The following is a 15,655-nucleotide window of genomic DNA, read 5'->3' on the forward strand; positions in this document are numbered from 1 at the left end:
ATGAGGAAGTGAGGCAAATTTTAACAAACACAAGGGTTATACGTAAATCAGTAATGTTATGTAGATCATCTTTGCAATGATGATATCAATTCCTTTGACAACTAATAACAAAAGTTCACAAAATTCATATAATTGCCAAGAGCCATGCCTTTGGTCGTAGCATTGTTGGTGCTGCAGCTGTTTCTAGGATTCATCTTTCAAAAAAGAATTCTTCTGGGAGAAGTCACCCACTGCTTGAGAACAGAGATGATTCAGAAAGCCCTTGATGACTCTGTTGGTTCACGCCTCACCTCCCTTTCCATGGTGACTCGCACACCCCTGTGCTGGTGTAAACAAATGCACTGCAGTAATATTCAGTGTCAAGTTTTGAAACCATAGACTCTTACTTGACAGACTGCAAACTGGTGTGATACTCCTGGAAAGCTCTTATACTGCCACTGCTTCTGCTCTTGCCCACAACTTCATTAACATACATTTGTGTTGTGCATGATGGCTACCGCATTTTTGCTGGAGCATGTCTGGCTCTACTTGTACTGCAGAAGACTTGGTGGGTCTGGTTGGGTTTTATTATGCAGCCATGATGCATGATAAGTGATTAATGCTTACTGCAAACATTGTTGGCGGCACGGTGGGGCAGTGGTTAGCATCGTTACCAGCGTGGGCTTTCTCAGGGTACTCCAGCTTCCTCCCACAGTCCAAAGACACGCAGGTTAATTGGTGAATTTAAATTGCCTGTAGGTGTGAATGTGAGCATGAATGGTTGTCTGTCTCTATGTGTTAGTCCTGTGATAGTCTGGCGACCTGTCCAAGGTGTACCCTGCCTCTCACCCAATATCTGCCGTGATAGGCTCCAGCTCCCTATGCGACCCTGAACAGGATTAGCGGTTACAGAATATGAATGAATGACTGTCACACAGACACCTTCAATTTGCTGCTCTGTGCTTTGTATAACTGCTGCTTTAGCAGAAGACAAGTCTGTTGAGCAAAAATCAACTCTTTTTGGTTTGGAAAATAGGCGGGCAAGTGTTTGACACAATATCGATTTCTCTTCTAAATATAACGGTTTTAAAGGTTATGTCAACATGAATTTCTGTGTGTGTGTTAATGGCAATGTAGACTTCCACTTGACAAATAAACTAAGATGGTTTCTACCTGTCGGTGTTGACGCCAACAAGCTGGCAGTGTTCACCCTGTGTTCATTTACTTTCACAATAATACACAGTTTTAACCATAGACTTATATAAAGAGGTTGGAAACTCAGTTTACTTTAAATCCATCTTTCCAATACTGTTACAAACATTTTAAATCCATGGTGTAGCACACTGCTTGGACGCTGATGATGGCTGGGTCACCCAGGTGAGGGTGTCTGATGACCAAAAACCCGAAACACCCTATGACCCTGAGTTCATCTCTGACAATGTGTCCAAGCCGCACCATCTAGGTGTTTCAAATAACCAAATAGTTGTGAATAAATAACAGCTGACCTGCTAAACAGTACTACAGTGTTTCAGTGAGAATGCATGAACAGTCATTTACAGCTGCTTTTGTTTCAGCATGCTATTCCTCCTCTGTTATCAGCGAAGGCCTGCAAATTACAGCATGGGGCACACTCCACTTGGGGGGCAGATACGAGGTTCCAGAGGATAATTAAATAAATGTGGCTAATCCTAATTAATCTTGTCAAGGATTCTTTGTCGCAGGGAAGAAAAGAAGAGGGAAAACTAACAGAGACCCCACTGTTATAATAAGATAAAGAAAGGTAAAGTTTTTTGTGACATAGTGCAAAGATTCATGATTTGTCATCAGATCAAGAAGCCTGATTTGTCAGAAGAGATTCTTTGAATGTGATACCACAGGTGAATGGGAGACCAGCCTTACATATCACATACCCATAAGTGTTATTGATCATAACACTATGGTGAAATATTTGTAGAAAGGTTTTCACACTATTTAATATATATAAATTGCTACTGACAGTGATGATGAGGGGGTGACGGTAAACAGCAAACAGAATTCACTGTCAGACCTTTATTTCCTGTCTCTCTTGTCGTCTTCTCAGATATATCAGTGAGTCTGTTGTCACTGGTGGTGACCGCCTGTGGCTTGGCCCTGTTTGGGGTCTCCTTGTTTGTCTCCTGGAAGCTGTGCTGGATACCATGGAGGGAGCGTGGGCTCTCCCCCACCACCAAGGAAGCCCATGGGCACCTCAACCCCTCCATGAGCCCTCTGCCCTCGCAGCCCGCACCCAGGCAGCCAGTTTACACAGCCGTGGACCCCCCGACACACAACCGCCGTGAGTCATCGCAGTGCTCCATCGCCAGAGAGCCCACGCCTATGGCATCTGTGGTGTCAGTGGAGGCTCCAGTGACTCCCTTGTCACCGCCACCCGTGGTCATGGCCACACCAGAGGCAGCTATGAAGATCAGTCACACATCTCCAGACATCCCTCTGGACGCGCAGAGTAAAAGCCGGGAAAATGGGGTTCACACCAACCCTCGTATGCAGAGACAGACCACTGAACCGTCATCCTCTGGTCACTCAATATCTGAAATTGGGTCAGTGTAAGACTTTAGATATATTTTTTTGTCTTAGTCAGAACTACTACATTTTAATAAGTGCTTCCATCCAGCTTTTACATAATTTGTGTTTGAAGTGATCATGCTCATCGCTCTCGACACCACTGCCAGACAAAAACATCAATATATTCTGCAAAACCTTTTTCAGTGCCAAGGTTTATTAATGTTGAATGCCAAAATTCTTCAGATTGTTTCTACGGTATCTCTGCAACTAAAGCATATTTAAGATTATGAAAAGATTATGGCAGTAAAGTTACTATTAAGTTGACAGTAACACTACACACAGCTTTTCACCATGCTACATATGGGGCAAACTACTTCCTGCATTTGCACGCAACGTTAGCACTGTGTGTAAATTGTGAGATGCAGGATCATCTAGTGTGGATGTAAATGTGATTCAGTCCGTCATACTATATATTGATGTTTCTTGTTTTCCTCTGCCCACAGACAAGGGTCCATTCGCAGACATATGAACCTGTCCAACCCAGACTTCAACGTGGCCCAGTTCCAAAGGCAGGACTCCCTGACTGGAATGGGGCTGGGCCTTGGTCGTCTCAAACCCGAGTTGTACAAACAGCGCTCCCTTGAGGGAGACGAAGGCAGTCGCAGAGGCGGCGGCTGTGGGCGCCTCCATTTTATCCTCAAATTTGACTGTGACCTGGAACAGTTAATAGTTAAGATCCACAAAGCAGAGGACCTGCCAGCCAAGGACTTCTCCGGTACCTCTGACCCTTATGTTAAGATCTACCTGCTCCCCGATCGTAAGACCAAGCACCAGACCAAGGTGCACCGCAAGACGCTGAACCCTGTGTTTGATGAGGTCTTCCTGTTTCCCGTGGCGTACTCTGAGCTTCCCACACGTAAGCTGCACTTCAGCGTCTACGACTTCGACCGGTTTTCGCGCCACGACATTATTGGCCAGGTGGTTGTGGACAACTTCCTGGATCTGGCAGATTTCCCCAGGGAGACAAAACTCTGCCGGGAAATCCAGTACGTCTCCTCGGTGAGTCAGCACTTATGTTCAAACCAATGTCATGCTCACTTAGACATGCCATGTTATATTTAACTTGTTATTATTAATACCACACATGGCAAAAGGTGGTTTATCAAGTCTGACGGATTTGCTCCAGCTTTATTGAGAACTACAGATTTGGCTCAGATTTGAGTCCTTCATTTCAGCACAGTCTGCCTCTCACTGACAGTATAAAGTATAAAATAAAGTTGACTGCTTTTTTAAACTCACTGAGCTGTCAGCTTCGAATAAATGAGAGAAGAATTAGTTGGTAGGTAAGGTCAGTAGGTCTCACTTTGAAGAAGAGCATTTTATGTCTCTCCTTGTTGCTGAGAGTGAGTAAAGTATGTGTTCAATAGTTTCTGTTGCAGACTACCACTACCAGCACACCCTGAAGCATTTGTATTGATTTAAAATAACTTTTATACATGTGCTTCTTTTCAATCTTTGTAGAACATTTTGAAACACTGAAAAGGTACTCTGTAGTTATAGGTCTAGTGTTTAGGATTTAGTGACATTCGACTCAAGTTGGCTGATGGTGTCACCTGCAACTCCGCTTGTCAAATCGCTTGTGGCTGGTTTGAGAATCTAAGGCACGTCATCTGTTTCAACAGCCAGTTGGCCTGTAGTGAAGTCTGCTGGTCAAGTCAAAATGACCACAGACGGCGTGTTAGCTTGGTGCGGCAGGTGTTTGGTCCTTGCCCAGTGTTCTGTTTCCATACTCACGTGTGCTGGTGTAGGACGGTGGGTTGCTGCTGCTGCTCGTATGTGCTTATGCCCCCTCACACACACACATTCTCATTGACTAACTAATTGGCACTGCTTATTTGCTTACTTATACTATTGTGGTGTATTTATTATGAATACAGTCAATTTGATGCTCACTTGTTCATCACTACTACAGATGTAGTTGTAGCTAGTATCTCACTATCACCATCCTAATTCATCTTACTATCTTACTATATAATGATGAAAACTGTGTGTGTGTGTGTGTGTGTGTGTGTGTGTGTGTGTGTCTGTCTGTCTGTCTGTCTGTGTCTGTTCCACGTTTTCCTCCTCACTGACTTGGTCAATCCACGTGAAATTTGGCACAGTGGTAGAGGGTCATGGGAGGATGCGAATGAAGCAGTATTACATCAATTGGCCAAAGGGGGCGCTATAGCAACCGATTGAAATGGCAAACTTTGAATGGGCATATCTCATGCCCCGTATGTCGTAGAGACATGAAATTTTGCACAGAGATGCCTCTCCTCATGAAGAACAAATGCCCCAAGAAAACACTTAAAATCGATCTCTTCCTCGGAAGTTTGACTGATCTGCATGAAACTCGGTGAACATAATCTAGGGACCAATATCTAAAGTTCCCTCTTGGCAAAAGTTGGAAAACTTGCTAAAACTGAGCTTCTATAAGGCAGTGAATATTGCGGAGGGTGTGGCTAAAGATGTATAACATCTCAAGGGTTTCACCAATCACCACGCAACTTTGTAGGCATATGACCACACATAATCTGAGGGGACACCTCCATTATTGACCTGATCAAACAAGATGGGGGCGCTAGAGAGCTAATTTGTTATCTAGGCCTAACCGCCATATCGATTTTTTTCCTAAACTTGGTAGATATGTAGAACAGGACGCCTCATGGTGACTGGAGAAATTTAAGTCTAATTGACAACTGGGTGGCGCTATAACAACAGAAAAATGCTTAAAATGCTTGGTATTTGTTGGGGAGCAGTGGTTTAAAACAATTAAACTATGCAGATATCCTTTTTTATTAAAAACATCTAGTTAACAAAACCCCTTTGTAAAAACCATTATTAGTGCACACATTATAGTAGGATGACCATATTTTGATTTCCAAAAAAGAGGACACTCGGCCTGCCACAACATAGCCTACTTAAATGATACTCGCAGTTTACTCAAAGATGCCTTATAATTTTAATATATTTAAAATTTATATGTATGGATAGAAAATTCAGTTATATTACAAAATAATATCTCTCAAAGACAGAAATTCAGATAGGCCCCTATAGGGGACACATACACACACTACAGTGTGGCGATCTGAGCCCGATGGTACCCGACGGGTCGGGCCAGGTTTGGTCAAAAATGTAGTTATAAATTGTATTCGGGCTCGGGTCAGATTCGGTCAGCTTTCAGTGAAAATGTAGTGTAAAAATAAATAAAATCCTATTGTCTGTCCTGTTTATTGCTTGGGTACTGTTATTTACGTGACAACACCTGAACATAACACACACAGACATACATTGGCTGTTTGTTTCTACCTCTCCCCTCGCTGGAAGTCTCAGACCTCCAGCCGCCTGCCTCCACCTTGATTAAACGCTGAAAATAAAATAAAAGAGGGTTTTTCCTATTTTATCTTATTTTGTTCTATTTCTCCCTCTCCTCTCGCTAGAAGCTTCGGACCTCCCGCCGCCCGCTCCCGTCTCAAACACGGAGGTCTCCCTCTCCGCAGCTGAGCACCCACAGCGCACGCCCGGCCTGTTAAATAGCCTGTAACCACTGTGTGACACAAACTCAGTGCTTTGGTCATTAAATAATGGCGGGCTCGGTTCAGGTTCAGACAGAAATATGCGGCCCGTGCCGCACTCTAACACACACAGACAAACACACGGAAAACCGGACATTATCATCAGTTTATAAAACCCCCCTGGACGCCCCGGACGGGACGTGAAAAGTGGACATGTCCAGGCAAAAGAGGACGTTTGGTCAGCCTACATTATAGCCAGTCGAAACAGGTGAAGAACAGAAAGACATTGTTATTCAGAAACAGATTAACTATATCTTAGGCTGACAAAACGTCCTCTTTTGCCCAGACATGTCCAATTTTGACGTCCTGTCCGGGGCTTCCAGGGGGTGTTTATAAATTGATGATAATGTCCGGTTTTCCTTGTGTGTGTTAGAGTGCGGCACGGGCCGCATATTTCTGTCAGAACCCAACAGTCATTCTGTTTTGTTATGTCCGAAACCGAACCGAGCCCGACATTATTTAATTACTAAAGTACTGAGTTTGTGTCACACAGTTGTTAGGGTGACAAGCTATTAAACAGGCCAGGCGTGCGCCGTAGGTGCTCCATGGAGAGGGAGACCTCTGTGTTTGAGATGGGAGCGGGCGGCGGGAGGTCCAACGCTTCCAGCGAGGGGAGAAGGAGAAATATAACAAAATAAGATAAAATAGGAAAACTTGTCTCCCTCTTTTATTTAATTTTCAGCGTTTAATCAAGGCGGAGGCGGGCAGCGGAAGGTCCAAGGCTTCCAGCGAGGAGAGAGGTAGAAACAAACAGCCAGTGTCTGTGTGTGTTATGTTCAGGTGTTGCCACGTAAATAACAGTCCCCAAGCAATAAACAGGACAGACAATAGAATTTTATTTATTTTTACACTACATTTTCACTGAAAACTGACCGAATCCGACCCAATTCCAAATACAATTTATACATTTTTGACCGAACTTGGCGTGACCCGTCGGGACCCGTTGAGACCCTCTAGTGTGTGTATGTGTCCCCTATAGGGGCCTATCTGAATTTCTGTCTTTGAGAGATATTACTTTGTAATATAACTGAATTTTTTATCCATACATATAAACTTTAAATATATTAGAATTATAAGGCATCTTTGAGTAAACTGCGAGTATCATTTAAGTAGGCTATCTCGTACTGAATAAATTCAGTACCCTCTGCTGAGACCACCCCTTTTTTAAACAGATGTAAATTGAATTCAGGGCAAGACTACCTAAGGTCAATGAGATTTAAAGCCCCTAACCATGTTACCCAATTGAGAGTGAGTGTGTGTGTGTGTGTGTGTGTGTGTGTGTTTGTGTGTGTACGCTCTTGTACATCCATCTCCGTGAGGACCAAATTGATTTTTAGACCTAGAAGACATTTTTCCAAACTGAGAACATATTGGGGCTATGTAATACATTATATTGGTGTGAGTCCCAACAAGTATAGAGGTGTGTGTGTGTGTGTGTGTGTGTGTGTGTGTGCGTGTGTGTGTCACCGTTATTATGCTTTTGTCACTGTCCACACAAGTCAGAGCTCGTTATGTTCTTGACTGTTTACTCCAAGCGATGCCTTGTGTTGCTCAAATATATCCAACATCTCTATAGAAATCTGTATAATAGAAAAATTGGTTGATATTTACGGGTTTATGCTTCCAGTAATTGCTTCATTGACAGGCGTCACAGTGTGTGAGCTTATCCAGCTGTAATGCGCAATTGATCCCTTTCTTCATGACATGCTTAAGTAGCGTTAATGAGACTCCTTGCTATTGATTGCTGCAGACCATTCATTCCATCCTGGGGAGGGCAGCGATGCAAGATCAATGAGGTGCAGGTGTTTTTACAGCATGGGTTACATTTTCATAGCTCTGTCCCTTGGTTATATGTGTTGCAATAACCTTTTATTCACCAAAGTAATTGCTGAGATCTAAATTGAAACATGGCAATACTGCAGAAAACAGGTCCAGCGGGGCAACAATAGTCAATCTGTAAACTCTAATGGATGTTTACACTGGATCATATTTCGCCTCTATTTTCTCTTCCAAATAAGTATGGATGACGTGTCTGACTGCTTGGGTTTGTTGCCCTGTTGGACCTATTTTTTAGCAACGTAAAAGTGTTCAGAAATATCAGTATCTCTTGTAAGTATAATGCCATCATACCTGAGCCCCATTGTTGCAGTATACTGTAGTTTGTCTTTTAGTTTTTTCTAGATAGTGATGTGGATAGTCTTTGACTATTGCTAAACTGAAGCAGCTACTAGCTGGTACAATTTAGCAAAACACTCAGTTCTACAGTATATGACGCAGCATGGACCCTCATAACTGTGCAGTTGTGTGTGTCTGTCTCTCCGGTATCTAATAAGGAAAGCATCCTCTGCTGGTGTCAAAGTTTGTCTCCCACTGCTCCGTCCTTCCCAGCATATGCAAATGAATGATTTGCACCATAGCCATTTCAGTTTAAGCTTTGTACCTTAATAATCTGAATTTGTGTGCCTTACTGATCCGTCTGTCAGTCCAAGCTAAATATAGCCACTGTAGTAATGTGATGATATAATTAAGCCAGGAAAAGAAACCTGTTAAAACCTTGAACCTCGCTAATGTATTTCTCTGCTTTTGTCTCTAGCATAGTGAGAGAGAGCTACATCATTTAATTTTCATATTCATTTTCATTCATTCAGAATAACTGCTCTACTGTGTATCTTATTTTGTGTATGAATCTGTATGCCAGATGGTGGTCTTGCTTTAGAGGAGCAGAAATACATCTAAAAGGCATCTGTTGAGCATGTTTTGATGGTGATGAATTTGTGTAACAATAATACAATCATTTGTAATGGTCTGTGTGAGCATATCTTGTTATGCTATATATAACCTTAGGTCAAAATATAAAGTCAATGACATGTTGAAAATCTTCTACCAAAAAGAGCAGATTACATACAGCAACACATCAGCCTTAATCAGAATACACCCCTTTTGAATGTTATCACTACATTAAATGAGAATTACCAGTGATTATTAGCCTCATAGATATGGCTTAGTTGGGGCCTGCTACACCTACTAGTAGATTAAGATGGTCAGACACTTGTTAGGTTTAGGTGCCAAAACTGTGTGGTTGGGTTAGTAAAAATATGATTTGTAACGCAACGCAACATAACGTAACGTAACGTAAGGCACCATAACGTAACGCATTGTAATGTAACGTTACAAACGCAACGCAACGTAACCTAAGATAACCTAACTTAACCTAACCTAACCTAACTTAACCTAACCAACGCACAACCACAGGTCACTGTCTATACTTCCGTGGACAACTGATAATGATCATTTAATGGGCTGATAAGAGTCATCTGAACTGATTAGTAAGTGTAGCAGGCCCCCTCTAACCTATATCTGTGAGGCTAATGACCACTGATAATGTCCATTCAATCGAGCCATAACATGTGCCGCGGGTGTAGAATGTAAATATGAATGATTTCTTTGTATTCTAATGTGGTCATGTAGTTCGAAACCGAAGATTAGTATTTCAGAGTTTTTCAGTTTCAAAATCGCTGTACGGCTCATTTATACTACTTTTACGTGAGAAAATAAATACCTTTATTTCGGGCATTGTGACCATAACTGCCCACATATTTCCACACGTCCTTTACGTTGGATAGATACATCCAAAAGATGGCACTAGAGGGCAGAGTCAAACATTCTGACAATAACATACATGGCAATGATGGAGGAGGTTGTACTGATGTATCTTTTCAGGGAGGCAGCGTTGTAGACAGCGGTGGTCTGTGTGGCTGTTAAATACATTGTAACATGTGGACGGAGAATTCTTTTCACTATATTACCGATTCCTTCTGTTTGCCGATTTACTGATTTGCCATTTTTAAAACGTCTTTGTCGTGTGTTGATGGAACCATGCTACACTACCCCCACAGTCTCCAGTGGTACTACTCCGTTCAGTCTGTATCTGTAAGCTTTTAGAAAACGTGCACAAATATGGATGAAATGGACGCAGAGTCCAGACAAAAGGCTCTTTCTGTGTCAGTACATGTATCTAACTTTGAGTATAAATGAGCCATTACATGTAGCAAAACCTGATTACCTCTACCAATACTTGGAACAACCTAAAATCCAATTTAGTACTTGAAAATCTGAAGGGTCTTGGAAATAACAAGCCAACAGAAAATGTCCTGTGTTATTTAGTTCTGGTTTCTTGCAGTGGTGCATTTCACCAGCAAACCTGTTATAACTGGCTTGGAAAGCTACAACAAAAGGAGGGTCAAGACACTGGATTAAATACAGAATGACACGTAACAACACCGTTTTTAACAGCAGGTTATGAGGAAACTGCCTCATACAGGTCCATTTAAATGGTTAGGTACTTAACTTGATGTATTCCCTTACTGATGAAATGCATCATGTTGTCCAATGGTATGACAGAAGAACACATGCATAGGGTTATACTTGACTACACACCTACATACCTGCTTGAGACTATACAGTATACTGTCGGCATTCTTTAGTTTCAAAATCACTTAAAGATGTGCTATATTATAAACTGTGCAAAATAATAAAGGTGGATACTCTGCCTTAGGTCAAACTCACATCTCTGCCTAATTGTAAGAGGAGAACTCCTAACGGACCCAGAAAAAATAGTATCTAAGGAAGCCAAGCAAAAGTAGGCAGCCTGAGATCATGTAAGATACCTGACAAGAACTAAAGCAGCACAGGAGCGGTCTGCCTGGCAGCTAGTTACTGTACGAAGAACCAGACAGTGGAGGAGAAATGTCTTTCGAGCTGCTTAGCAATGCCAAAAGTCTATTAGGAATGACAGTACATGTTTGAAGCTTATTCATTAATGATTTATGAAGTCTGCACCTTGAATTTCATTAATAATTTCCACAGTCATTCAATTCTCTGGTTGGAAAATAAAGCAGAGAATAAATGTTTAATTAGTAGAGTGAGATAACTCTTCTTGTGTAAAAGACATGGAATACATCAGCTTAAAATGCCATTTTGGTCATGATATCTTCTTCACAGAAATCAAAGATGTTGTATAATGTTCTTTATTTTGCCTGATTAAGGCTCTGTGGGCTCCTGATTGCAGCAAATATCAGCGTGTGCGGTGCTCTCAAGACCATTAACAGCTTCCTACTCATGGCCTCTAAAAATAGTGGTGACTAGAATCTTTCTGCCTCCGTGTCTCACTATCACGCGCACATACACACACACACACACACACACACAATCTGTATCCTCCTGCTTCACCCAGCCGTTATATTTGTGCAACCTGCCAATGCTGAAAGCAAAGGCAGGTCGCATGGATCCATCCAACAGTCTTCCCTTGACCTAACTTACTGCACTGAAATGTAATTGTAGCTGCTCGACCCGTCACTCAGTACAAGCTGTATATATGGCCATCATAACCACACTTGGCATCCACAAATTGAGCAGCTGTGTCCCACTTTGATGATATAAACAAAGTCTAACTGGGTTTTGAGTACGTAAAAGTGACAAAAATAAGTAGTAGTATATAAATAGTAGATGTCAATGTGGGAAGTATAGTCACTTGAATTAGTGTGGTGTTCATGGACACTTTGGCTTTACAGCACAGCGCACATAGGAAATGGAAGCAGTACTCACAGTCAGGGTTAAAAGACAGCTGTGTTATGATCCTGGGAAAAAAAATATATGAAAAAAGTTTGGTTTAATTAGGCGCAGCTGTTGTAGTTTGATTGATGTTTATTGAAACTTGTCTAAATTGAACTCAGCTCACTTCAGTTTTATTTATACGAGTCTTTAAACACAACACTGGTGACAAAAGAAGTGTAAAAGTGATATAAAAGATGTCATAAGCCCAAGCAAAATGTCACATCTGCACAAAGTGATAAAGGACATCAGTGTCTTGTGAACTAACTGCAAAGACTGTGAACTAAACTACAATACAGTGTTGCTGTGTGATATGTAATGGGAGCATTAGCAGCTTGAAGAGCAGCAGGGTGACACATTTAGAGTGCTTCGCCTATGCTTGTAGTTCCAGGGTCACAATGGGTAACCACGCTGTTTCTCTCAGGCGTCAGCCTCTAATGAGCCTTAGAAGTTCACAGGGGCAAAGTACACCACCTTAACACCAGCTTGACACATTATTAGACACATACTAGACACAGTCTCATAAAGAGTCATGAAGAAGTGGTTGGTAAAAGTAAAATTTACAATGAAAGAGTAAAGAGTAAAAAGATATAAAAGGTAAAATTAATTACTGAATGATTGATAAATTTAAAGAATTATTAAAAATAGCAAAAGTGCTGACAAGAGGTGCAAAGATAAAAAAAATATTATTTAGAATAATTTAAAATTATGAGTTTAAAAATAAAAGAAAGAGGAATGTGGCAGAAGTGGACAGCAAGCCAGCCAGATGAAAAAGAAGTGGAAATATATGGAAAAAATGCCCTTGAAATTTTAAACGACAAAGAGAAGGTAGCGTTAGCCTATCCAGAAAAGCACAACAGCAATGATGATACTGAGAGCAGAGTGTAATTGATTAGCAGCATATTATCATTTCATAACTCAGTAGTCACAATGCCAGATTCAAGATGCAGGCAGAGTGACGACAGTCTAGACAAAGGTACTGTCCAGTGGGGAGAAGCAAAGGAGCAAACATGTCTTTCCATTTTGCCTTGTATGGAGAATTTTTGCAATGAATAGAGCAATTAAAAGCGCAACGAACTCAGTGTGCAAGGTTTCAGTGAATAGGCCTTGAGTCATGATCCTCCACCATGTGCGGTCAGTATCATGAGAGAAAGGCCGGACAGATTGGCTGGAGCAGGTACATGTTTCAGTGTGCTTCTCTGCAGTTCGAGTGGACACGCCAATTGAGTTCGTTATAGAGCGAGGCCTGAGTGGAACAGATCACAGGGATGTGCACTGACATCTGCACTCAGCTTGAAAGCCAAAGCCTATATTATAACAATTAATAAAACAGACACTGTGTCTCACGCTGAGGATGGAAAAGAATTCAAAATTCAAAAGTGTTAATATTTAAGAAGTGTGCCACAAGCATCAAGACAGTGTTCATGGACGTTGACCTAATTAATGCCTGATTAGAAATGAATGGTGTCGCTATCAGCTCTACATTGGTCTTCATTTATTAACCATGACATAGTGAATCTGGGGTCTGCATCTGCAGAGAAGAAGAAAGGAAGATGACGAAATTTGTTGTGTCAGTGTGTAAGATAGAAACTTGAGGGAAATATTGATATTGACATAAGTATTGATATTTTTGTGTAGACTCTCAACTTGAGGTTGTTTAGTGTAGCGATGCTGACGCTTCTGCCTTTTATTATTGATTGTTCGTCGATGTTACCTAGTTGGAATGAAATGCGATGTGACAGGTGGCGACGAGGACCGCAGATTCACAGTATCTGGAGTGCTCCATTCTCACACTGTTTAGTTTTTTTTTTCAGTTTGGCACCACTGAGCTCATGCATACACACACTAATAGAACGCACAGACACTAACACTCTCACAAATGCTTGTTCTCAGACATTTGCACACATGCCCCACACATATATGCTCATTAATGGGCTAATCATCTTTGGACACCAGTACAGATGCTGTGTGTCCGATGCAGTAGAGCAAATTGTTGTAATCACTCTACAGATTCATCGACTTAATTGATAGGATTATCATGATCATTAAATCATGATTGCCACTGGGACTGACCATATGGTTTGTTTCATCGCCAGATTTGGCTCGTTCAGCTCTGTAATAGAAACAGATTGATGGAAGAACATTTTCTTGTGATGAGGACACAAGCAGTATCACATGAGAGGGAGAGCTGTGGTACTGAGTATCAGCATGGCTGTGATTTGGTTGGAGGAAGGAGGGCTCTGTTTTTCTGGATAAATGTTCAATTTATTGCACAACTAGTGAAATAAGAGTCTGCTGACAGCTGCTCTGGTGGCATGTGTGATTCCGATGAGGTAACAGTTTGATCCAGCAGAACTGTTGTGGCATTGGCTGATAGGGCTGTGACGAAATACTGGTATTGAGAATCACATGATATTTAGAAAAGAAATATTGTTACTATATAAATACTAGGCTGGGCTCCGTACGTATTTCTTTTATTTTGATTATGTTAAGAGCTTTGGGCCTTCCTCAAGATCAACAAGCATAAATAATACCCATATGATTGTACTGTGTAAATAATCCAGCGCCTCTTAAATTATTTCCCTCTCTTTGTGAGATTTTGTGGCAGTTATGGTTACAGACTCTCCTCCACCTCTCTACACTCGTATTGTGAGTGTAATTTGTTTACCAAAAAAGAGACAAAACACATGATTGACCTTTTGCGAAGCCCCACCCCTTGGTGATGGTTTGACAAGCTGTCTGACAAAGCATGGAGCCCACACTGTAACCAGCTGCACTCCCTGAATAAATATTATCATGTTTTTGGAAAAATGAAAGAGTGATTCCAGAGGGAAGCAGACAGAGGGGTCTACAGTCTGTGTTTGAAGGATATCAAACTGACTCAGCAGCAACAACAGGTTAAAAAGACAAAGATAGTTAGAAGCTAAAGCCGAACTATAGGCTACAGATCACAGTGTAAAAGTGAACCACCACATTACTGCTGATCGCCTCAGAAGACAATGAATATAAAGGGAAACTTCCCTGATATTGAACCAGCTGTGTGTCATCGCAGTGTGTGCAGATGAACAGTGTTTGGCTTCACTCCTAGTGCCGCTGCCAGCACCTGGACATCCACTGCTGAACAGACAGAGAAGTCAAACAACGTTCATCTGCGCACACTGTGATGACACACAGCTGGTTGAATTTCAGCAAAGTTTCCCTGTTTCCCTTCACTGGTTCCTGTACAGCAGGGTCGGTCTTTTTTCACTGTTATAACCATTAAAAAGCAAAAGCAGCATGTGTATACATTCAGTAGGCTATATCTTAAGTAGCTAGCTAGCTAACCCTCCACTTTTCAGGGTCTGATTTTGATTTTGGAACAGGGAAGAAACGTATATCTTTTTCCAGCCTCTCCAGGTAACGAGTATCATTAATACACGACGTGCCCCAGGCACAACATTTAGCTCCAAATCCACAAAACCAGCCTGAAAATGAAGGAAATCTGAAACGATTGCATTAGAGTCAGTGTTGTCGGACCCTGGTCTGAGCCAGCTCAATGCCACGTTATAATCGGCCGCTCTGTGTCCAGGGGCGGGACCTAGCGAAGTGTCAATTAGCAAGGTTAAAGACGACATCTATAGATCGGTATTGTGTTGATATTGCTATCGTGAACTCTTTTGCCAGCTTTAGTCTCGTAGCAAAAATCTGACATAGTGCCTGCCCTTATGTCATATGAACGTACCTAGAGGTTTGCAGAGAAAGTATCTAGGCCCTTCTCCTTACCTTTGTCCTCCTCTGATGACCATTCATAACTGAACTCACTGTTATTTGGGCAAACATGTTCATGTTGCCTTCGAAAACCTGCGAAGTGGAGTGATACATATATAGTTAAATGTTTTAGTGATGTCATACTCTAAACCAGCACTCAT

At 41.7% G+C, this 15,655-nt stretch overlaps 1 protein-coding gene across 2 annotated transcripts in view; it reads left to right on the forward strand.

Moving 5' to 3' along the window:
* The window catches only part of syt9a (synaptotagmin IXa), a 33,648-nt gene that overhangs the window by 11,333 nt on the left and 6,660 nt on the right, over positions 1–15,655 (forward strand). For both annotated transcript variants that reach the window (XM_049565446.1, XM_049565456.1), the window contains exons 2-3: positions 2,060–2,555; positions 3,024–3,579. In XM_049565446.1, the coding sequence (XP_049421403.1) occupies positions 2,060–2,555; positions 3,024–3,579 (1,052 nt within the window). The remainder of the gene's footprint in view (positions 1–2,059; positions 2,556–3,023; positions 3,580–15,655) is intronic.

The sequence above is a fragment of the Epinephelus fuscoguttatus genome, linkage group LG2, assembly GCF_011397635.1.
Source record: "Epinephelus fuscoguttatus linkage group LG2, E.fuscoguttatus.final_Chr_v1".
NCBI lineage: Eukaryota > Metazoa > Chordata > Actinopteri > Perciformes > Serranidae > Epinephelus > Epinephelus fuscoguttatus.